Raw genomic sequence first — 27170 nt, forward strand, 5'->3', positions numbered from 1 at the left:
GTTTCTGAAAATCTTGCACCTAACATTTCTTGGAAGAAGTTCTTCCCTATGGCTGTTCCCAAACCACTGAAAGTATTATTGCTAGTGGAAGGAAATTTGCCACCCTGGGTGAATGGGAGCCAACTGGCCTGGCTGAGCTACAAAGCTCCGCCCAGGAAGGAGAAACATCCAAACAGGAAGTGCCCTTCTCTTCGGAATGACGAGGGCTTTCATATGACAGGTCACATGACAGGCTTGTCCACTTTAGGAAATTTGGGAACACTAGTAGAATCTTGAATGAAGATGAATGGGAGCAGACAGGCCTAGCTAACAAAAACCTCAAAAGCTCCACCCAGGAAGCAGATACATCCAATCAGGAGACGCCATTCTCTTTGGAACGCCATGGGCTTTTATATGACAGGTCACTTGACAGGCTTGTCCACTTTAGGAAATTCAGGAACACTAGTAGGCCGAGCTACACAAAAACCTCAAAAGCTCCGCCCAAGAAGCAGATACGTCCAATCAGGAGATGCCATTCTCTTCAAAATGACGAGGGCTTTCATATGACAGGTCACATGACAGGCTTGTCCATTTTAGGTAATTCACAAACAGTAGCAGAAGCTAGAATGAGTGGATTGGCTAGGCCGGACTACACAAAAACCTCAAAAGCTCCGCCCAGGAAGCGGATATGTCCAAACAGGAAGCGCCATTCTCTTCGGAACTCCGCCGGCTTTCATATGACAGGTCACATGACAGGCTTCTCCACTTTCGGAAATTCAGAAACAGGACGAGAAGGAGCCTATAGGCCGAGCTACAAAAAAACCTCAAAAGCTCCTCCCAGGAAGTAGATACATCCAAACAGGAAGTACCAATATTTTCAGAAGGACATGGGCTTCTATATGACAGGTCACATGACAGGCTTTAGGAAATTGGGGAAACCTAGGAGAAGGAAATTGCAGGAGCAGACAGGCCTGGCTACACAAAAACCTCAAAAGCTCTGCCCAGGAAGGAGCTACATCCAATCAGGAGACGCCATTCTCTTTGGAACACCGTGGGCTTTTATATGACAGGTCACTTGACAGGCTTGTCCACTTTAGGAAATTCAGGAACACTAGTAGGCCGAGCTACACAAAAACCTCAAAAGCTCCGCTCAAGAAGTAGATACGTCCAATCAGGAGACGCCATTCTCTTCGGAACGACGAGGGCTTTTCTATGACAGGTCACATGACAGGCTTTTCCGCTTTAGGTAATTCACAAACAGTAGCAGAAGCTAGGATGAGTGGATTGGCTAGGCCGGACTACACAAAAACCTGAAAAGCTCCGCCCAGGAAGCGGATACGTCCAAACAGGAAGTGTCAATGTCTTCTGAACGACGTGGGCTTTTATAGGACAGGTCATATGACAGGCTTGTCCGCTTTCGGAAATTCAGAAACAGGACGAGAAGGAGCCTATAGGCCGAGCCACACAAAAACCTCAAAAGCTCCGCCCAGGAAGTAGACATGGGCTTTTATATGACAGGTCACATGACAGGCTTTAGGAAATTGGGGAAACCTAGAAGGAAATTGCAGGAGCAGACAGGCCTGGCGACACAAAAAACCTCAAAAGCTCCGCCCAGGAAGCAGATATGTCCAATCAGGAGACGCCATTCTCTTCAGAATGACGAGGGCTTTCATATGACAGGTCACATGACAGGCTAGTCCACTTTAGGTAATTCACAAACAGTAGCAGAAGCTAGGATGAGTGGATTGGATAGGCCGGACTACACAAAAACCTCAAAAGCTCCGCCCAGGAAGCAGATACGTCCAAACAGGAAGTGTCAATCTCTTCAGAACGACGTGGGCTTTTATAGGACAGGTCATATGACAGGTCTGTCCACTATAGGATATTCAGGAAATTAGCCTAGCTCCGCCCAGGAAGCAGCTACGCCCAATCAGGAACTACCATTCTCTCCCGAATGCCGTGGGCTTTTATATGACTGGTCACACGACAGGCTTCGCCGCGCAAACCGACCCACCTTGACGGCGTCCTCGCTCCCGGCGCAGGCCCCGCGCTCGATGAGGGAGTTGCCGACGTCGATGACGCCCCGGATCCGGTCGGCGTTGGCCTGGAGTTCGGCTTCGAAGGCCTGGTGTTTCTGGTGCTTGCTCTGGAAATACGAAAAAAATGGCGCATTGGGCAAAATATTATTATTAACAATAGTAATATAATATAATATATATATATAATATAATAAATGGGTCAATAAATAAAAAGTAAATAAATAAGTTGATAAATAATACACAGGATAACATTAAGTAGGTTAATAGATTAATTAATAAAAACAGGTTGATAAAGAAATAAAAGGTTAATAAACCAACATAGGTTAATAAACAGGTTAACAAATAGGTAGGTTAATAGATTAATTAATAAAAAGGGTAATAAATAAGTTAATAAGTAAGGTTAATAAATAAGATAAATAATTATTTATTATTAATAAATAATTAATAAAAACAGGTTAATAAATAAGTTAATAAATAAGGTTAATAAATAAGTAGATTAATAGATTAATTAATAAAAACAGGTTAATAAATAAGTAGGTTAATAGATGAATAAAAACAGGTTAATAAAGAAATAAAAAGGTTAATAAACACAGGTTAATAAAGAAACAGGTTAATAAATAAATAAGTCTAAAAGTAAATGACTTAATGAAGGAATAGGTCAATAAATAGACAAATAGGTTAACGTATTTATACATCTCTTATCTATAAATGTTAATTAAAAACGAAACAATTAAAAACCAAACACGGACGGCGATGATGTCATTCAACGAGACGGGTGAAAAACGAAAAACGAGAGAGACGGACGAGCGAGCGAATGGGGGAAATGAGAAAAGAATAAGAACAAAAGAATGGGAAATTATAAAAATAATAGTAAAAAAATAAATGATAAATAATTATAAAAGAATCGGAAAGAAGAAGAAGAAGAATAAAATAATAAGTGATAAACAAGAATAAAAGAAGAAAGAATAAATGAGAGGAAAATAATAAGGAAGAATAAGAAGAAAAGGCTAAATAAATTAGAATAAAAGAATCTGAAATAAGAAGAATAAGAGTAAAAGAATTGGAAATAATCAGAATAAAATAGGAAATAAGAAATAAGAAGAAAAGAATCGGTAATAATAAGAATAAAAATAAAATGATAAGAATCAAAGAATCGGTAATAATAAGAAAAAGAATGAAATAAGAAATGATAAATAAGAATAAATGATAAATAAGAATCAAAGAATCGGAAATAATAAAAATAAAAGGATAAATAAATAAGAATCAAAGAATCGGAAATAAGAAGAAGAATAAAATAATAAGTGATGAATAAGAATCAAAGAATCGGAAATAATAATAATAATAATAATAATAATAATAATAATAATAATAATAATAAATGTAAGAATCAAAGAAGAATAAAAAATAATAAGAATAAATAATAAATAAGAAGAAGAAGAAAAGAATAAAGAATAAATCAGAATCAGAATAAATAAGAATAAAAATAAGAAGAAGAAGAAAAAAAGAATAAATAAGAAGAAGAATAAAAGAATAAATAAGAATAAGAATAAAATAATAAGTGATAAATGGGATTAAAAGAATCGGAACTAATAAGAAGAAGAAGAATAAAATAATATATAAGAATCAAAGAAGAAAAGAATCAAAAAATAATAAATAAGAATAGTAAGATTAAAAGAAGAAGAAGAAAAGAAGAAAGAATAAATCAGAATCAGGATAAATCAGAATAAAAATAAGAAGAAGAAAAGAATAAATAAAAATAAGAATGAAAGAATAAAGAAGAATAAAATAAGAATGAAAGAATAAATTATAAAAAGAATGAAAGAATAAGAAATAAGAATAAAAGAATAAATAAAAATAAGAATGAAAGAATAAAGAAGAATAAAATAAGAATGAAAGAATAAATTATAAAAAGAATGAAAGAATAAGAAATAAGAATAGAAGAATAAATAAAAATAAGAATAAAAGAATAAAGAATAATAAAATAAGAATGAAAGAATAAATTATAAAAAGAATGAAAGAATAAGAAATAAGAATAAAAGAATAAATAAAAATAAGAATGAAAGAATAAAGAAGAATAAAATAAGAATGAAAGAATAAATTATAAAAAGAATGAAAGAATAAGAAATAAGAATAGAAGAATAAATAAAAATAAGAATAAAAGAATAAAGAAGAATAAAATAAGAATGAAAGAATAAATTATAAAAAGAATGAAAGAATAAGAAATAAGAATAAAAGAATAAATAAAAATAAGAATAAAAGAATAAAGAAGAATAAAATAAGAATGAAAGAATAAATTATAAAAAGAATAAGAATGAAAGAATAAGAAATAAGAATAAGAATAAAAGAATAAATAAATGATAATGATAATAAGAATAAGAATAATAAAAGACAAAATAAATAAGAATAAGAATAAAGGAATCGGAAATAAGAAGAAGAATAAAATAATAAGTGATAAATAAGAATAAAAGAATTGGAAATAATGAGAATAAAATAAGTGATAAATAAGACTAAAAGAATCGGAAATAATAAGAATAATAAGAATAAAATAATATATAAGAATCAAAGAAGAAAAGAATCAAAAAGAATAAGAATAAATAATAAAGAAGAAGAAGAAGAAAAGAATAAAGTATTATTCTTATTCTTATTATTTTTATTCTGATTTATTCTGATTCTGATTTATTCTTTATTCTTAATCAGAATCAGAATAAATCAGAATAAAAAGAATAAGAATAAGAATAAATGATAAATAAGAATAAAAGAATCGGAAATAATAATAAGAAGAATAAAAGAATAAAAAATAATAAGAATAAATAATAAATAAGAATAATAAGATTAAAAGAAGAAGAAAAGAATAAAGAATAAATCAGAATCAGAATAAAAATAATAAGAATAAGAATAAAAGAATAAATAAAAAGAATAAAAGAATAAATGATAAATAAGAATAAAATAATAAAGAGGAATAAAAGAAGAATAAAAGAATAAAAAATAAATCAGAATCAGAATAAATAAGAATAAAATAAGAAGAAGAATAAAAGAATCCAAAATAAGAATAAATAATAAATAAGAATAATAAGATTAAAAGAAGAAGAAAAGAAGAAAGAATAAATCAGAATCAGAATAAATCAGAATAAAAATAATAAGAAAAAAAGAATAAAAAGAATAAAAGAATAAATAAGAATAAAATAAGAAGAAGAATAAAAGAATAAATGATAAATAAGAATAGAAGAATCGGAAATAATAAGAAGAATAAAGGAATAAAAATATTAAGAATAAATAATAAATAAGAATAATAAGATTAAAAGAAGAAGAAAAGAATAAAGAATAAATCAGAATAAAAATAATAAGAATAAAAGAATAAATAAAAAGAGTAAAAGAATAAATAAGAATAAAATAAGAATAAGAAGAAAAGAATAAATTATAAAAAGGATAGGAATAAAGGAATAAGAAATAAGAAGAAAAGAAGAAGAAAAGAATAAATAAAAATAAGAAGAAAAGAATAAATAAGAATAAGAATAAGAAGAATAAGAAGAAAAGAATAAATAAAAGTAAGAATAAAAGAATAAATAAGAATAAATTAAGAAGAAGAATAAAAGAATAAATGATCAATAAGAATAATAGAATCGGAAATAATAAGAAGAAGAATAAAATAATATATAAGAATCAAAGAAGAAAAGAATCAAAAAGAATAAGAATAAATAATAAAGAAGAATAATAAGATTAAAAGAAGAAGAAGAAAGAATAAATCAGAATCAGAATAAATCAGAATAAAAATAATAAGAATAAGAAGAAAAGAATAAATAAGAATAAGAATAAAAGAATAAAGAAGAATAAAAGAAGAAGAAGAAGAAAGGAATAAATGATAAATAAGAATAAGAATAAAAGAATCAGAAATAAGAAGAATAAAGGAATAAAAATATTAAGAATAAATAATAAATAAGAATAATAAGATTAAAAGAAGAAGAAAAGAATAAAGAATAAATCAGAATCAGAATAAATCAGAATAAAAATAATAAGAATAAGAATAAAAGAATAAATAAGAATAAGAATAAATAAGAATAAAATAAGAATAAGAATAAAATAATAAGTGATAAATGGGATTAAAAGAATCGGAAATAAGAATAAAAGAATAAATAAGAATAAAATAAGAAGAAGAATAAAGGAATAAGAAGTAAGAATAAAAGAAGAAGAAAAGAAGAAAGAAGAAATCAGAATCAGAATAAATAAGAATAAAAATAATAAGAATAAAAATAAAAGAATAAAATAAAAATAAGAATAAAAGAATAAATTATAAAAAGAATAAGAATAAAGGAATAAGAAATAAGAATAAAAGAATAAAGAAGAAGAAAAGAAGAAGAAAAGAAGAAAGAATAAATCAGAATCAGAATAAATCAGAATAAAAATAATAAGAATAAGAAAATAAGAATAAATAAAAATAAGAATAAATAAAAATAAGAATAAATAAAAATAAGAATAAATAAGAATAAAATAAGAAGAAGAATAAAAGAATAAATGATCAATAAGAAAAAAAGAATCGGAAATAATAAGAAGAATAAAGGAATAAAAATATTAAGAATAAATAATAAAGAAGAAGAAGAAGAAGAAAAGAATAAAAGAATAAAGAATAAATCAGAATCAGAATAAAAATAATAAGAATAAGAATAAAAGAATAAATAAGAATAAGAATAAAAGAATAAATTATAAAAAGAATAAGAATAAAGGAATAAGAAATAAAAAGAAAAGAAGAAGAAAATAAATAAGAATAATAAGAATAAGAATAAAAGAATAAATAAAAGTAAGAATAAAAGAACAAATAAGAATAAAATAAGAAAAGAATAAATTATAAAAAGAATAAGAATAAAGGAATAAGAAGAAGAAAAGAAGAAGAAAAGAATAAATAAGAATAAGAAGAAAAGAATAAAGAAGAAGAAAAGAAGAATAAGAAGAAAAGAATAAATTATAAAAAGGATAGGAATAAAGGAATAAGAAGAAGAAAAGAAGAAGAAAAGAATAAATAAAAATAAGACGAAAAGAATAAATAAGAATAAGAATAATAAATAAGAATAAGAATAAAAGAATAAATAAGAATAAGAAGAAAAGAATAAATAAGAATAAATAAGAAGAAAAGAAGAATAAGAAGAAAAGAAGAAAGAAGAAATCAGAATAAAATCAAAATAAGAAGAAAAGAATAAAATCAAAATAAGAAGAAAAGAATAAATAAGAAGAAAATAAGATTAAGAAGGAAAGAATAAATGATAAGAAGAAGAAAAGAAGAAGAAAGAAGAAGAAAAGAAGAAGACAAGAATAAAGAATAAATAAGAATAAATAAGAATAATAGGAATAAGAATAAAAGAATAAATAAAAATAAGAATAAAATAATAAAGAGGAATAAAAGAAGAAGAAAAGAAGAAAGAATAAATCAGAATCAGAATAAATCAGAATAAAAGAAGAAGAAGAAGAAAAGAATAAATTATAAGAAGAAAAGAAGAAGAAATAAGAAGAAAGAGAATCAGAATAAATCAGAATAAAAGAATGAATAAAAAGAAGAATAAAAGAAGAAAGAATAAATCAGAATCAGAATAAAAGAAGAATAAGAATGAAAGAATAAATAAAAAGAAGAATAAAAGAAGAAAGAAGAAGAAAAGAAGAATAAAGAAGAAGAAAAGAAGAATAAGAATGAAAGAATAAAAAGAAGAAGAAAAGAAGAAGAAAAAAGAAGAAAAGAAGAAGAAAAGAATAAAGAATAAATCAGAATAAATAAGAATAATAGGAATAAGAATAAAAGAATAAATAAAAATAAGAATAAAATAATAAAGAGGAATAAAAGAAGAAGAAAAGAAGAAAGAATAAATCAGAATCAGAATAAATCAGAATAAAATAAGAATAAGAAGAAAAGAATAAATTATAAGAAGAAAAGAAGAAGAAAGAAGAAGAACAGAAGAAAAGAGAATCAGAATAAATCAGAATAAAAGAATGAATAAAAAGAAGAAGAAAAGAAGAAAGAATAAATCAGAATCAGAATAAAAGAAGAATAAGAATGAAAGAATAAATAAAAGGAAGAATAAAAGAAGAAAGAAGAATAAAAGAAGAATAAAGAAGAAGAAAAGAAGAATAAGAATGAAAGAATAAATAAAAAGAAGAAGAAAAGAAGAATAAAAGAAGAATAAAGAAGAAGAAAAGAAGAATAAGAATGAAAGAATAAATAAAAGGAAGAATAAAAGAAGAATAAAAGAAGAATAAAGAAGAAGAAAAGAAGAATAAGAATGAAAGAATAAAAAGAAGAAGAAAAGAAGAATAAAGAAGAAGAAAAGAAGAATAAGAATGAAAGAATAAATAAAAAGAAGAAGAAAAGAAGAATAAAGAAGAAAAGAAGAATAAGAATGAAAGAATAAATAAAAAGAAGAAGAAAAGAAGAAGAAAGAAGAAGAAAAGAAGAATAAGAATGAAAGAATAAATAAAAAGAAGAAGAAAAGAAGAAGAAAGAAGAAGAAAAGAAGAATAAGAATGAAAGAATAAATAAAAAGAATAAGAAAAGAAGAAGAAAGAAGAAGAAAAGAAGAATAAGAATGAAAGAATAAATAAAAAGAAGAAGAAAAGAAGAAGAAAGAAGAAGAAAAGAAGAAGAAGAATGAAAGAATAAATAAAAAGAAGAAGAAAAGAAGAAGAAAGAAGAAGAAAAGAAGAATAAGAATGAAAGAATAAATAAAAAGAAGAAGAAAAGAAGAAGAAAGAAGAAGAAAAGAAGAATAAGAATGAAAGAATAAATAAAAATAAGAAGAAAAGAAGAAGAAAGAAGAAGAAAAGAAGAATAAGAATGAAAGAATAAATAAAAAGAAGAAAAGAAGAAGAAAGAAGAAGAAAAGAAGAAGAAGAATGAAAGAATAAATAAAAAGAAGAAGAAAAGAAGAAGAAAGAAGAAGAAAAGAAGAATAAAGAAGAAGAAAAGAAGAATAAGAATGAAAGAATAAATAAACAGAAGAAGAAAAGAAGAATAAAGAAGAAGAAAAGAAGAAGAATGAAAGAATAAATAAAAAGAAGAAGAAAAGAAGAAGAAAGAAGAAGAAAAGAAGAAGAAGAAAGAAGAAGAAAAGAAGAAGAAGAATGAAAGAATAAATAAAAAGAAGAAGAAAAGAAGAAAGAAGAAGAAAAGAAGAAGAAAGAAGAAGAAAAGAAGAATAAGAATGAAAGAATAAATAAAAAGAAGAATAAAAGAAGAAAGAAGAAGAAAAGAAGAAGAAAGAAGAAAAGAAGAAGAAGAATGAAAGAATAAATAAAAAGAAGAAGAGAAGAAGAAAGAAGAAGAAAAGAAGAGGAAAAGCATTGGAAAGGCCAAAAGCCACAAAAAACGGAGAGACTTACCAGGAGTTTGGAAAGCTGGGAAGAGAGAGGGAAAGAAGAAAAGAAGAGAGAGAGAGATCAGGATCCGGTGATCGGGATCCGGTGCCTGTCAATCTGGGGGGGGGGAGAAAAACGGAGGCCGCTTTCCGGTTGGCCGGGAGCAGGAAGGGATCCGGGGGGAGAGGGATCCGGCGGGGAAGGGATCCGGCGGGGAAGGGATCTGGCAGGAGAGGGATACGGCGGGGAAGGGATCTGGCAGGAGAGGGATACAGCGGGGAAGGGATCTGGCAGGAGAGGGATACGGCAGGGAATGGATCTGGCAGGAGAGGGATCCGGCGGGGAAGGGATCTGGCAGGAGAGGGATACGGCGGGGAAGGGATCTGGCAGGAGAGGGATACGGCGGGGAAGGGATCCGGCGGGCGAGGGATCTGGTGGAATGGGGAGAAACAGAGCCCACTTTCTGGTTGGCCGGGAGCGGGAAGGGATCCAGCGGGAGAGGGATCTGGTGGAATGGGGAGAAACAGAGCCCGCTTTCTGGTTGGCCGGGAGCGGGAAGGGATCTGGCGGAGAGGGATCCGGCGGGAAGGGATTTGGCAGGAGAGGGATATGGCGGGAAAGGGATCTGGCGGGAAAGGGATCCGGTGGGAATGGGGAGAAACGGATCCAGCAGGAATGGGGAGAAATGGAGCCCACTTTCTGGTTGGCCGGGAGCGGAGAGGGATCCGGGGGAGAGTGATGCGGCAGGAAAGGGATCTGGCGGGAAAGGGATCCGGTGGGAATGGGTAAAAACGGAGCCCGTTTCTGGTTGGTCGGGAGCGGAAGGGGATCTGGGGGAGAGCTGCGGCAGGAAAGGGATCCGGCGGGGAAGGGATCCGGCAGTAAAGGGATCTGGTGGAATGGGGAGAAACGGAGCCCGCTTTCTGGTTGACCGGGAGCGGAGAGGGATCCGAGGGAGAGTGATGCGGCAGGAAAGGGATCTGGCAGGAAAGGGATCCAGTAGGAATGGGAAGAAAAGGACGCTGCTTTCTGGTTGGCCGAGAGCGGAGAGGGATCTGGCGGGAGAGGGATCTGGCAGGAAAGGGATCCGTTGGGAACGGGGAGAAAAGGAGCCCGCTTTCTGGTTGGCCGGGAGCGGAAAGGGATCTGGCGGGGGAGGGATACGGCTGGAAAGGGATCTGGTGGGAAAGGGATCTGGTGGGGATGGGGAGAAACGGAGCCCGCTTTCTGGTTGGCCGGGAGCGGAAAGGGATCGGGCGGGAGAGGGATCCAGAGGTGAAAGGATCTGGCAGGAGAGGGATCCGGCGGGGGAGGGATCCGGCGGGGAGGGATCCAGCAGGAGAGGGATCTGGCGGGGGAGGGATCCCGGGGAAATTCCCTTAGGGGAGTCGGGATCGGGCCGCCCTGGTGGATCTCCCCACGGCGGCTGGTTCTCTGCCCTCTGGGCCGATCCGTGTGGGTCACCCAAGGGAGGAGAGAGCAGGGAGATCCGGTCCTGAGGGATCCAGTTCCGGGGCATCTGGTCCCGGGGACCCAGTAGCGGGGATTCTGGTCCAGAGGGATCTGGCACTGAAGGATCCGGTCCAGGGGATCTGGTCCCAGGGATCCGGTCTGGAAGGATCCAGTCCAGGGGGTTCTGGTCCAGTGGGATCTGGTCCAAAAGGATCCAGTCCAGGGGATATCCAGTCTGCATTTCATTTAATCACCCTAGTAAGTGTCTAATAATCCTCTAATAATCTAACAATAATCCAACATACAACCATCTAATCATCCTAATAATCGCCTAATAATCGCCCAATAATCCCAATAATCTAACAATAACTTAACATAACGGCCTAATAACCCTCTAATAATCCCTCCTTATTGGATCCTGTTCTCCATGTGATCACCTGGATGTTGGTGGGATCCTTGTAGGATTCTAATCATCCTAATAATCCTTTAATCATCCTAATAATCACCTAATAATCTAACAATAACCTAACGTAACGGCCTAATAATCCTCTAATAATCCCTCATGATTGGATCCTGTTCTCCATGTGATCACCTGGATCCCTAATCCTAATAATCGTCTAATAATCGAACAATAACCTAATAAATAACAATCTAATCACCCTAATAACTGCCTAATAACCCTCTAATGATCCCTCCTTCTCAGGATCCGTCACCTGGATGTTGGTGGGATCCTTGTAGGATATTGCAATCTAATCATCTAATCATCCTCTAATAATCCTCTAAGAATCCTCTAAGAATCCTCTAATAATTGTCTAATGATCATCTAATAACTGCCTAATAACCCTCTAATGATCCCTCCTTCTCAGGATCCGTCATCTGGATGTTGGTGGGATCCTTGTAGGATATTGCAATCTAATCATCTAATCACCCTCTAATAATCCTCTAATAATCCTCTATTAATTTTCTAATAATTGTCTAATAATCATCTAATAACTGCCTAATAACCTTCTAATGATCCCTCCTTCTCAGGATCCGTCATCTGGATGTTGGTGGGATCCTTGTAGGATATTGCAATCTAATCATCTAATCATCCTCTAATAATCCTCTAATAATCCTCTATTAATTTTCTAATAATTGTCTAATAATCATCTAATAACTGCCTAATAACCTTCTAATGATCCCTCCTTCTCAGGATCCGTCATCTGGATGTTGGTGGGATCCTTGTAGGATATTGCAATCTAATCATCTAATCACCCTCTAATAATCCTCTAATAATCCTCCATTAATTTTCTAATAATTGTCTAATAATCATCTAATAACTGCCTAATAACCTTCTAATGATCCCTCCTTCTCAGGATCCCTCACCTGGATGTTGGTGGGATCCTCGTAAGATTCTCATCATCCTAATAATCCTCTAATAATCCTCTAATAATCTAACAATATTCCAACATACAACCATCTAATCATCCTGATATTCGTCTAATAATGATCTAATAATCCCTCCTTCTCAGGATCCCTCACCTGGATGTTGGTGGGATCCTCGTAAGATTCTCATCATCCTAATAATCCTCTAATAATCCTCTAATAATCTAACAATATTCCAACATACAACCATCTAATCATCCTAATATTCGTCTAATAATGATCTAATAATCCCTCCTTCTCAGGATCCCTCACCTGGATGTTAGTGGGATCCTTGTAGGATTCTCATCATCCTAATAATCCTCTAATAATCCTCTAATAATCCAACAATAACCTCCCATCCAACCATCTAATCATCCTAATAACCCTCTAATAATCGCCTAATAATCCCTCCGTCTCAGGATCTCTCATCTGGATATTGGTGGGATCCTTGTAGGATTCTCATCATCCTAATAATCCTCTAATAATCCTCTAATAATCCAACACTAACCTCCCATCCAACCATCTAATCATCCTAATAACCCTCTAATAATCGCCTAATAACCCCTCCGTCTCAGGATCTCTCATCTGGATATTGGTGGGATCCTTGTAGGATTCTCATAATCCTAATAATCCTCTAATAATTCAACAATAACCTCCCATCCAACTATCTAATCATCCTAATAACCCTCTAATAATCGCCTAATGATCCCTCCTTCTCAGGATCCCTCACCTGGATGTGGCTGGGATCCTTGTAGGATTCTCATCATCCTAATAATCCTCTAATAATCCAACAATAACCTCCCATCCAACCATCTAATCATCCTAATAACCCTCTAATAATTGCCTAATAACCCCTCCTTCTCAGGATCCCTCACCTGGATGTTAGTGGGATCCTTGTAGGATTCTCATCATCCTAATAATCCTCTAATAATCCTCTAATAATCCAACAATAACCTCCCACCCAACCATCTAATCATCCTAATAACCCTCTAATAATCGCCTAATAACCCCTCCGTCTCCGGATCCCTCACCTGGATGTTCGTGGGATCCTTGTAGGATTCTCATCATCCTAATAATCCTCTAATAATCCAACAATAACCTCCCATCCAACCATCTAATCATCCTAATAATCCTCTAATAATCGCCTAATAACCCCTCCGCCTCAGGATCCCTCACCTGGATGTTCGTGGGATCCTTGTAGGACTCGTCGCTGGCCGTCTGCAGCTTCTCGCTGATCCAGGCCTCGATCTCGTCGACGTCGCGGCTGAACTGCTGAAGAGTCTGGGATTCGCCGAGCTTGGAACGCTTCTCAATCATCTGGGCCTTCAGGCGGCGCCACCTGGGGGGCGGGAGGAAGAACAACAAGAAATAATAAATATAATAAATATAATAATAATAATAATAATAATAATAATAATAATAATTAGAATAAAAATAGAATAATAATATATTATTATGTATAATTCTTATTCTTATTACAGGAAGATAGGAAGAATAATATTTTATTCTTACTATGTATAATTCTTGTTCTAATAATAATAATAATAATAATAATAATAATAAATAGAATAATAAATAGAATAATTAGAATAAAAAATAGAATAATAATATATTATTATGTATAATTCTTATTCTTATTACAGGAAGATAGGAAGAATAATATTTTATTCTTACTATGTATAATTCTTGTTCTAATAATAATAAGAATAATAATAAGAATAATAATATATTATTAGGCAGAATTCTTATTCTTATATTTGATATAATAATATAGGAAGAATAATATGTTATTCTTATTATGTAGAATTCTTATTCTAATAATAAGAATTAGAATAATTAGAATAATAATATATTATTATGTATAATTCATATTCTTATATTTGATATAATAATACATGAAGAATAGTATTTTATTCTTATGATGTATAATTCTTATTCTAAGAATAAGAATAAGAATAAATAGAATAATTAGAATAATAAATAGAATAAGAATAATATATTACTATGTATAATTCTTATATTTGATATAATAATATATGAAGAATAGTATTTTATTCTTATGATGTATAATTCTTATTCTAATAATAAGAATAAGAATAAATAGAATAATAAGAATAACAAGAATAAGAAGAATAAATAGAATAAGAATAAGAATGATAATAAAACCCAGCCAGAATTATACATAATAAGAATATATTATTCCTCATATATTAGACAATATATTATAATGAATATAAGAATAAGAATACATAAGAAGAATAAGAATACATAAGAAGAATACTATATAATAATACTACTACTCATAATAATATATAAGAATATATAATAAATATAATAATATTACTAGTACTACTACTACTTCTAATAATAATAATAATAATAATAATAATAATGTATTTTTATTATAATAATAAATATAAGAATAACATATAATAATAATGATACTACTACTATATTGTAATAAATATAATAAATGTAGCAACAACAATAATATCTTAATATATTATAATAAATATAATAATATTAATACTAATACAAATGTATTATAATATAATAATGATATTAATACTACTACTGCTACTATTAATATGTACCAACAATCTATTTAATATATTATAAAAAAAATACAATAATAATACTACTGCTACTACTAATATATTATAATAAATATAATATTACAACACTAATAATAATATATTATAATAAATTCAATCAATGTAACAACAACAATAATTTTAATGTACAATATAATAAATATAATAATATTAATAATACTACTAATAATATATCATAATAAATGTAACAACAACAATAATATATTATTATAAATATAATTATGAATATAAATACTACTACTGCTACTATTAATATATTATAATAAGTATAATAAATGTAACAACAATATATTTAGTATATTATAAAAAATATAATAATAATTATACTGCTACTACTACTAATATATTATGATAAATATAATATTACAACACTAATAATAATATATTATAATAAATTCAATAAATGTAACAACCATAATAATTTTAATGTATAATATAATAATATTAATAATACTAATAATATCATAATAAATGTAACAACAATAATATATTATTATAAATATAATTCTAATATGAATAATAATATATTATTGTAATAAATATAATATATCTTATAATATTAACATTAACATTAACATTAACATTAATATTAATATTAATATTAATATTAATATTAATATTAATATTCTGTAGGGAACCTGCTCACAGAACTCACTGACCTGTCCAGAACTTCGTTACGCCGATTGGCGACGACTCCTTTGGCGTAGTGGTCGGCCGAAATCAGCTGTTCGGCGAAAGATTGGAGAGCTGCAATTTTTTCCTCCTGGACGGAAAAAGGAAGAAAGAAAGAATGAAAAATTCAGATTAAAAGAAAATTAAAATTAAAACTCAGATTAAAAGAAAAGAAAAATTCAGATTAATTCAGATTAAATTCTGTGCGATAAATTAAATTAAAAATTAAATTAAATTAAAAATTAAATTAAATATTAAATTAAATAAAACATTAAATTAAATTAAAAATTAAATTAAATTAAAAATTAAATTAAATATTAAATTAAATATTAAATTAAATAAAACATTAAATTAAATTAAAAATTAAATTAAATTAAAAATTAAATTAAATTAAAAATTAAATTAAATTAAAAATTAAATTAAAAATTAAAAATTAAATTAAAAATTAAAAATTAAATTAAATTAAAAATTAAATTAAATTAAATTAAAAATTAAATTAAATTAAATTATGAGCTGATCAGCAAAGGACTGAAGAAAGAAAGAAAAATTCAGATTAAATCGCCCAGAAGAAAGGCGATGAATTAAATTAAATTAAATTAAATTTCCCGTGAGTGGACCAGGAACGAGTCCAATAGAACAAAATAGAACAGAATAAAATAAATAAAATAAAATAAAATAAAATAAAAAGTTCGGGAGATGTTTCCTGTGAGCGGACCAGAAACGAGTCTAATAAATAAAATAAAATAAAATAAAATAAAATAAAATAAAATAAAATAAAATAAAATAAAATAAAATAAAATAAAATAAAAGAATAGAATAGAATAGAATAGAATAGAATAAAAATAGAATAGAATAGAGTAAAATAATAAAATATAGAATAGAATAGAATAGAATAGAATAAAACAGAATAAAATAAAATAAAATAATAAAAAATAGAATAGAATAGAATAATAAAACAAAAAGAAAAAATGGAATAGAATAAAATAGAATAAAGAAATAAAATAAAGAATAGAATAGAATAAAATAAAATAAAAAAATAGAATAAAAAATAATAGAATAGAATAAAAAATAAAAAATAGAATAGAATAGAATAGAGGAATAGAAAATAATAGAATATAATATAATAAAATATAAAATGAAATGAAAAAATAGAATAGAATAGAATAAAAAAATAAAAAATAGAATAGAATAAAAATAGAATAGAATAAAACAAAAATAATAAAATAAGATAAAAATTAAAATAAAATAAGATAAAAAATAGAATAGAAATAAGATAAAAAATGGAATAAAATAAAAGAAAGAATAAAGAATAGAATAATAAAATGAAATGAAAAAATAGAATAGAATAATAAATTAAATTAAATTAAATTAAAAAAATAGAATAAAAAAGCAAAATAAAAAATAGAATAAAGTAAAATAAAAAGTAAAATAAAAAATAGAATAGAATAATTACATTAATTTAAATTTAAAAATAGAATGGAATAGAATAACATAAAAAATCTAAAAAATTAAAAATAGAATAGAATAGAATAATTAAATGAAATTAAATTTAAAAATTGAATGGAATAGAATAACATAAAAAATCTAAAAAGTTAAAAATAGAATAGAAGAATTAAATTAAATTAAATTTAAAAATAAAAATATAAAAAGTTAAAAATAGAATAGAATAATTAAATTAAATTAAATTTAAAAATTGAATGGAATAGAATAACATAAAAAAATAAAAATAGAATAGAATAACAAAATAAAGTAAGAAAATAGAAGAAGAAAAGAAAAAAGCCCATCCAAAGGAACGAGAAATCCAATAGATCCCGAGGAAAAGTGGATTTAGATCCGCCTCACCTGGACGTTGATCGCCTTGTCGAAATCCTCGTGTTTCTTGATCAGCGCTTCCACGCTGTCCAGCGAATCGCCTTTGTCCTCCGTGTTGAGGAAGGCCTCCCGGGCCGCCATCCAGTTCTCCGCCTGCTCACAGTCCCGGTGGAAGAGCTGTGGGGCAGAGGTGGGGGGCAGAGGGGGTGAGGGGGCGGAGCTGGACCCATAGATCTCCGCCCTGTGACCCACGGAAGGGGGACTTCCTGTCTGCACAGGAAATGGGGTCCGGGTAGTGGGTTCTGGGTGGCGCCTCCATGCCGGACCCCCAAGTGGGTCTTCTGATGGGGGGCAGGGGTGGGGGGTGGACCCGGACCCACAGAACTCCGCCCTGTGACCCATGGAAGAAGGGGACTTCCTGTCTGCCCAGGAAACGGGATCTGGGTAGTGGGTGGAAGAGCTGTGGGGCAGGGGTGAGGGGTTGGGGGTGAAGCCGGACCCATAGAACTCCGCCCTGTGACCCATGGAAGAATGGGACTTCCTGTCTGCACAGGAAATGGGGTCCGGGTAGCGCCCTCCAGTTCTCCGCCTGCTCGCAGTCCCGGTGGAAGAGCTGTGGGGCAGAGGTGGGGGGCAGAGGGGGTGAGGGGGCGGAGCCGGACCCATAGAACTCCGCCCTGTGACCCATGGAAGAGAGGACGTAGCCGCTGCCCCAGAAATGGGGCTCTGTCAGGGAGTTCTGGGTGGTGCCCCCCATGCCAGACCCCCAAGTGGGTGAGGGGGCGGAGTCAGACCCACAGAACTCCGCCCTCTGACCCATGGAAGAGAGAACTTCCTGTCTGCACAGGAAATGGGGTCCGGGTAGCAGGTTCTGGATGGTGCCCCCTGTGGGTCTGTGGAAGAGCTGTGGGGCAGGTGTGGGGCAGAGGTTAGGAAGCAGGGGTGAGGGGGCGGAGCCGGACCCACAGAACTCCGCCCTGTGACCCATGGAAGAACGGGACTTCCTGTCTGCACAGGAAATGGGGTCCGGGTAGTGCCCTCCAGTTCTCCGCCTGCTCGCAGTCCCAGTGGAAGAGCTGTAGGGCAGGTTAGAGGTCAGGGGGTGGAGCTAGACCCCTGGACTCCGCCCCCTGACCCATGGAAGAAGGGGACTTCCTGTCTGCACAGGAAATGGGGGTCCTGGGTGGTGCCCCCTGTGTAGGATCCCCTTCTGACCCACAAGTGGGTCTTCCGGTGGGGGTCTGGGGTGAGGGGGTAGAGTCGGACCCCCAAGACTCTGCCCTGTGACCCACGGAAGCGAGGACTTCCTGTCTGCACAGGAAATGGGGTCCAGGTAGCAGGTTCTGGATGGTGCCCCCTGTGGGTCTGTGGAAGAGCTGTGGGGCAGGTGTGGGGCAGAGGTGAGGGGGCGGGGCCGGACCCATAGAACTCCGCCCCCTGACCCATGGAAGAAGGGGACTTCCTGTCTGCACAGGAAATGGGGTCCGGGTAGCGCCCTCCAGTTCTCCGCCTGCTCGCAGTCCCGGTGGAAGAGCTGTGGGGCAGAGGTGGGGGGCAGAGGGGGTGAGGGGGCGGAGCCGGACCCATAGAACTCCGCCCTGTGACCCATGGAAGAGAGGACGTAGCCGCTGCCCCAGAAATGGGGCTCTGTCAGGGAGTTCTGGGTGGTGCCCCCCATGCCAGACCCCCAAGTGGGTGAGGGGGAGGAGTCAGACCCACAGAACTCCGCCCTCTGACCCATGGAAGAGAGAACTTCCTGTCTGCACAGGAAATGGGGTCCGGGTAGCAGGTTCTGGATGGTGCCCCCTGTGGGTCTGTGGAAGAGCTGTGGGGCAGGTGTGGGGCAGAGGTTAGGAAGCAGGGGTGAGGGGGCGGAGCCGGACCCACAGAACTCCGCCCTGTGACCCATGGAAGAACGGGACTTCCTGTCTGCACAGGAAATGGGGTCCGGGTAGTGCCCTCCAGTTCTCCGCCTGCTCGCAGTCCCAGTGGAAGAGCTGTAGGGCAGGTTAGAGGTCAGGGGGTGGAGCTAGACCCCTGGACTCCGCCCCCTGACCCATGGAAGAAGGGGACTTCCTGTCTGCACAGGAAATGGGGGTTCTGGGTGGTGCCCCCTGTGTAGGATCCCCTTCTGACCCACAAGTGGGTCTTCCGGTGGGGGTCTGGGGTGAGGGGGTAGAGTCTGACCCCCAGACTCTGCCCTGTGACCCACGGAAGCGAGGACTTCCTGTCTGCACAGGAAATGGGGTCCAGGTAGCAGGTTCTGGATGGTGCCCCCTGTGGGTCTGTGGAAGAGCTGTGGGGCAGGGGGGGTGAGGGGGCGGGGCCGGACCCATAGAACTCCGCCCTGTGACCCATGGAAGAATGGGACTTCCTGTCTGCACAGGAAATGGGGTCCGGGTAGCGCCCTCCAGTTCTCCGCCTGCTCGCAGTCCCGGTGGAAGAGCTGTGGGGCAGAGGTGGGGGGCAGAGGGGGTGAGGGGGCGGAGCCGGACCCATAGAACTCCGCCCTGTGACCCATGGAAGAGAGGACGTAGCCGCTGCCCCAGAAATGGGGCTCTGTCAGGGAGTTCTGGGTGGTGCCCCCCATGCCAGACCCCCAAGTGGGTGAGGGGGCGGAGTCAGACCCACAGAACTCCGCCCTCTGACCCATGGAAGAGAGAACTTCCTGTCTGCACAGGAAATGGGGTCCGGGTAGCAGGTTCTGGATGGTGCCCCCTGTGGGTCTGTGGAAGAGCTGTGGGGCAGGTGTGGGGCAGAGGTTAGGAAGCAGGGGTGAGCGGGCGGAGCTGGACCCACAGAACTCCGCCCTGTGACCCATGGAAGAACGGGACTTCCTGTCTGCACAGGAAATGGGGTCCGGGTAGTGCCCTCCAGTTCTCCGCCTGCTCGCAGTCCCAGTGGAAGAGCTGTAGGGCAGGTTAGGGGTCAGGGGGTGGAGCTAGACCCCTGGACTCCGCCCCCTGACCCATGGAAGAAGGGGACTTCCTGTCTGCACAGGAAATGGGGGTTCTGGGTGGTGCCCCCCTGTGTAGGATCCCCTTCTGACCCACAAGTGGGTCTTCCGGTGGGGGTCTGGGGTGAGGGGGTAGAGTCGGACCCCCAAGACTCTGCCCTGTGACCCACGGAAGCGAGGACTTCCTGTCTGCACAGGAAATGGGGTCCAGGTAGCAGGTTCTGGGTTCCGGGTGGAAGAGTTGTGGGGCAGGTGGGGGGCAGAAGGGGGGTGAGGGGGCGGAGCCGGACCCATAGAACTCCGCCCTTTGACCCACGGAAGCAGAGGACTTCCTGTCTGCACAGGAAATGGGTATATACTATACTATGAATTATATACTATACTATACTATACTATACTATACTATACTATACTATACTATACTATACTATACTATAAATTATATATCGTATACTATATATATTGTACACATAGTATGCTATAAGTATACTATATACTACACTATAAATTATATTTAGTATAGTTTATAATCATATATAGCATACTAGAAGTATACTATATACTAGACATTAGAAATACTATTATAAATAGTATACTATAAAGGATCTATACTATACTATACTATACTATACTATACTATACTATACTATACATTATATATAGTATACTAAAACTTATATATAGTATATATAGTATACTATAACTATACTATACTATACTATACATTATATCTAGTATACTAAAACTTATATATAGTATATATAGTATACTATAACTATACTATACTATACTATACTATACTATACATTATATAGTATACTAAAACTTATATACAGTATATATAGTATATATAGTATACTATAACTATACTATAACTATACTATAAATTATACATAGTATCTATACTATACTATACTATACTATACTATACTATACTATACTATACATTATATATAGTATACTAAAACTTATATATAGTATATATAGTATACTATAACTATACTATAAATATACTATACTACATTTATAAATAGTATACTATAAATTATAATATACTATACTGTACTGTACTGTACTGCACTGTACTGCACTATACTATACTATACTATACTATACTATACTATACTATACTATACTATACTATACTATACTATACTATACTATACATTATATATAGTATACTAAAACTTATATATAGTATATATACTATAACTATACTATACTATAAATTATAAATAGTATACTATAAATTATACATACTATATGTGTGTGTGTGTGTGTGTGTGTGTGTGTGTGTGTATATATATATAAAATCTACGAAAGCATATATATATATATATATATATATATATATATATATGAGTATACTAAAACATATATAGTATATATAGTATATATAGTATACTATAACTATACTATACTATACTATAAATTATAAATAGTATACTATAAATTATACATAGTATATATACTATACTATACTATACTATACTATACTATAAATTATACATAGTATATATACTATACTATACTATACTATACTGTACTATACTGTACTGTACTATACTATACTATACTATACTATACTATACTATACTATACTATACTATACTATACATTATATATAGTATACTAAAACTTTTATATAGTATATATAGTATACTATAACTATACTATAACTATACTATAACTATACTATACTACATTTATAAATAGTATACTATAAATTATAATATACTATACTGTACTGTACTGCACTGCACTATACTATACTATACATTATATATAGTATACTAAAACTTATATATAGTATATATACTATAACTATACTATACTATAAATTATAAATAGTATACTATAAATTATACATTCTCTCTCTCTCTCTCTCTCTCTCTCTCTCTCTATATATATAGTATACTAAAACATATATAGTATATATAGTATATATAGTATACTATAACTATACTATACTATAAATTATAAATAGCATACTATAAATTATACATAGTATATATACTATACTATACTATATTATACTATACTATACTATACTATAAATTATACATAGTATATATACTATACTATACTATACTATACTATACTATACTATACTATACTATACTATACTATACTATAAATTATACATAGTATATATACGATACGATACGATACGATACTATACTATAAATTATATATACTATACTATACTATACTATACATTATATATACTATACTATATTAACTATACTATACTATACTATACTATACTATACTGTACTGTACTGTACTGTACTGTACTGTACATTATATATAGTATACTAAAATATATAGTATATCTACTATACTATACTATACTATACTATACTATACTATACTATACTATACATTATATATAGTACACTAAAACTTATATATAGTATATCTAGTATACTATAACTATCCTACCCTATACTATAGCAAGCTCCTCCCCTCGGGAAGTCCCATTCGCATAGCCCCGCCCCCTGCCCCCGGAACCGACCAATCACCTGCAGCTCCAGGCACTGGTCCAGCATCATCCGGCGCTGGACCCAGGCTTTCTCTAGGTCCGCCCTCTGCTGGTCGAGGACCCCTAACTTCTCCTGGATCTCCGGACTGGCGTAATATACTATATACTATATACTATATACTATATACTATGTTTTAAATTATATATAGTATACTATGAATTATAGATAGTAGATATAGTATAAGTATACTATACTATACTATGAATTATATATACTATACTATACTATACTATGAATTATAAATAGTATACTATAAATTATACATAGTATATATACTATACTATACTATACTATACTATACTATACTATACTATACTATACATTATATGTAGTATACTAAAACTTATATATAGCATACTATAACTATACTATACTATAAATTATAAATAGTATACTATAAATTATATCTATACTATACTATACTATACTATACTATACTATACTATACTATACTATACTATATATAGCATACTATAACTATACTATACTATAAATTATAAATAGTATACTATAAATTATATCTATACTATACTATACTATACTATACTATACTATACTATACTATACTATACTATACTATACTATGAATTATAAATAGTATACTATAAATTATACATAGTATATATACTATACTATACTATACTATACTATACTATACATTATATATAGTATACTAAAACTTATATATAGCATACTATAACTATACTATACTATAAATTATAAATAGTATACTATAAATTATATCTATACTATACTATACTATACTATACTATACTATACTATACTATACTATACTATACTATAAATTATAAATAGTATACTATAAATTTTACATACTATACTATACTATAAATTATAAATAGTATACTATAAATTATACATAGTATATATACTATACTATAAATTATATATACTATACTATACTATACTATACTATACTATACTATACTATACTATACTATACTATACTATACTATAAATTATAAATAGTATACTATAAATTTTACATACTATACTATACTATAAATTATATATACTATACTATATTAACTATACTATACTATACTATACTATACTATACTATACTATACTATACTATACTATACTATACATTATATATAGTATACTAAAACTTATATATAGTATATCTAGTATACTATAACTATCCTACCCTATACTATAGCAAGCTCCTCCCCTCGGGAAGTCCCATTCGCATAGCCCCGCCTCCGGGGCAATAGGCCCCGCCCCCTGCCCTCCGGAACCGACCAATCACCTGCAGCTCCAGGCACTGGTCCAGCATCATCCGGCGCTGGACCCAGGCTTTCTCTAGGTCCGCCCTCTGCTGGTCGAGGACCCCTAACTTCTCCTGGATCTCCGGGCTGGCGTAGTGGCCGCGGGCCAATAGGAGCTGGCCGAATTGCTCGAAGGCCTGGAAGGTTCCGGAACGGGCGTCGATTTCGGTGCGGTGCTCCTGGGGGGGGGGAGAGAAATTGAATTAGAAATAAAATTAAAAATTAAAAAAAATACGGGGCTCCTAGGGGGTAAAGTGAAATTAAATTGAAATTAAATTAAATTGAATTTTAAATTAAATTAAAAATTGAAAATTGAAATAAAGAATTTGAAATTTGAAAGTAAAAAATTTACGGTGCTCCTATGGGGTAAAATAAAATAAAATAAATTGAAAATTTCAATAAAATTGAAAATTAAAAATTTGAAATTTAAAGTTTGAAATTTGAAATTTGAAAATTTAATTGGCGGTGCTCCTAGTGGGTAAAGTGAAATTAAGTTAAAATTAAAATTGAATTGAATTTTTAAATAAAATTAAAAAAAATTTAAAATAAAGAATTTGAAATTTGAAATTAAAAATTAAAAAAATTACGGTGCTCCTATGGAGTAAAGTGAAATGAAATTGAAATTGAAATTAAAATTGAATAAAATTGAATAAAATAAAATAAAATGTAATATAATATAATATAATATAATATAATATAATATAATATAATATAATATAATATAATATAATATAATATAATATAATATAATATAATATAATATAATATAATATAATATAATATATAAGGGAGACGTTTCCCGTGAGCGGACCAGAATGAGTCCAATAAATAAAATAAAATAAAATAAAATAAAATAAAATAAAATAAAATAAAATAATAGCTCAGGAGAAGTTTCCCGTGAGCGGACCAGAAATGAGTCCAATAAATAATAATATAATATAATATAATATAATATAATATAATATAATATAATATAATATAATATAATAATATAATAGTTCAGGAGAAGTTTCCCGTGAGCGGACCAGAAATGAGTCCAATATAATATAATAATAATATAATAATATAATATAATATAATATAATATAATATAATATAATATAATATAATATAATAATATAATATAATAATATAATATAATATAATATAATAATTAATAGCTCAGGAGAAGTTTCCTGTGAGTGGACCAGAAATGAGTCCAATAAATATAATTAATATAATATAATATAATATAATTAATATAATATAATATAATATAATATAATATAATATAATATAATATAATATAATATAATATAATTAATAGCTCAGGAGAAGTTTCCCGTGAGCGGACCAGAAATGAGTCCAATTTATAATATAATATAATATAATATAATATAATATAATATAATATAATATAATAGTTCAGGAGAAGTTTCCCGTGAGCGGACCAGAAATGAGTCCAATATAATATAATATAATATAATATAATATAATATAATATAATATAATATAATATAATATAATATAATAATAGCTCAGGAGAAGTTTCCCATGAGCGGACAAGAAATGAGTCGCATAAAATAAAATAAAATAAAATAAAATAAAATAAAATAAAATAAAATAAAATAATAAAATAAAATAAAATAAAATAAAAGCTCGGGAGAAGTTTCCCGTGAGCGGACCAGAAATGAGTCCAATAAATAAAATAAAATAAAATAAAATATATAATATAATAATAATAATAATAATAATAATAATAATAATAATAATAATAATAACGGACCAGAAATGAGTCCAATAAAATAAAATAAAATATATAATATGATAATAATAATAATAATAATAATAATAATAATAATAATAATAATAATAATAATAATGGACCAGAAATGAGTCCAATAAATAAAATAAAATAAAATAAAATATATAATATAATAATAATAATAATAATGGACCAGAAATGAGTCCAATAAATAAAATAAAATAAAATAAAATATATAATATAAAATAATAATAATAATAATAATAATAATAATAATAATAATAACGGACCAGAAATGAGTCCAATAAAATAAAATAAAATAAAATATATAATATGATAATAATAATAATAATAATAATAATAATATAATGGACCAGAAATGAGTCCGATAAAATAAAATAAAATATATAATAATAATAATAATAATAATAATAATAATAATAATAATAATAATGATGATGATGATGATGGACCAGAAATGAGTCCAATAAATAAAATAAAATAAAATAAAATATATAATATAATATTAAAAATAATAAGGGACCAGAAATGAGTCCAATAAAATAAAATAAAGATAAAATAATAAGAAAAAGCTTGGGAGATTCCCCTGACCAGACCAGAAGCAAGTGAAAAAACGGAAAGAAAAGAAAGTCTCTCCCCCCAGATATTGAGAATATTAGAATATTAATGATGATTATTAATGACGTACTTGGTGTCTCTCCAGCAAAGCCTCCGCCCCCGTCACGTCCTTTGCTAATTCGTCGGAGGAGACGAGTCCGCGGATCCCGTTGATCCAAGACATCAGATCCCTGTGGAAAGTGGCAGAATAATAATAATAATTATTATTAATAATAATAATAATTAATAATAATAATTAATAATAATAGTAGTAGTGGGGCGGAATTTTTTAATGGTCCTGGTTCATTTCCCGCCGGATTCAACCAACGGGAGGGCGGGACTAGATCTCTACCAGGCAGATCCCATGGGTAGATCCCGAGTGGATCGCTGGATCCCCCATAGAAGATCCCTAGAAATGGCGGCTCCCCTAAAGAAAATCTCAATCTTTTGCCTCCTCCCTGAAAAAAGCCAATTTTACGATCGTTTTGACGTTTCCAACCCTTCCTTCCTTCCTTCCTTCCTTCCTTCCTTCTCTGCTTCCTTCCTTTGTCCTCCCACTTCCTTATTTCTTTCTTTCTTTACTATTTTACCTTCCTCCCCTCCCTTTTCTATCTTCCTTGCTCCTATTCTCCTTCCTTCCTTCCTTTTCCTCCTTCCTTCCTTCCTTCCTTCCTTCCTTCCTTCCTTCCTTCTCTGCTTCCTTCCTTTT

The 27170-nt window shown here is 31.9% G+C and overlaps 1 protein-coding gene across 1 annotated transcript in view; it reads right to left on the reverse strand.

Annotated features, from left to right (window-relative positions):
- LOC144326268 (spectrin alpha chain, non-erythrocytic 1-like) overlaps positions 1-26674 on the reverse strand; it is a 66468-nt gene extending 39794 nt beyond the window's left edge. Inside the window, exons 1-7 of the mRNA XM_077922821.1 lie at positions 26553-26674; positions 24081-24278; positions 17336-17482; positions 15481-15584; positions 13383-13545; positions 9375-9389; positions 1994-2125 (exon numbers count right to left, since the gene is read on the reverse strand). Coding sequence (XP_077778947.1) covers positions 1994-2125; positions 9375-9389; positions 13383-13545; positions 15481-15584; positions 17336-17482; positions 24081-24278; positions 26553-26645 — 852 coding nt within the window. The 5' untranslated portion in view covers positions 26646-26674. The remainder of the gene's footprint in view (positions 1-1993; positions 2126-9374; positions 9390-13382; positions 13546-15480; positions 15585-17335; positions 17483-24080; positions 24279-26552) is intronic.
- Positions 26675-27170: the final 496 nt, after the last annotated feature.

This window comes from Podarcis muralis, chromosome W, assembly GCF_964188315.1.
Source record: "Podarcis muralis chromosome W, rPodMur119.hap1.1, whole genome shotgun sequence".
NCBI lineage: Eukaryota > Metazoa > Chordata > Lepidosauria > Squamata > Lacertidae > Podarcis > Podarcis muralis.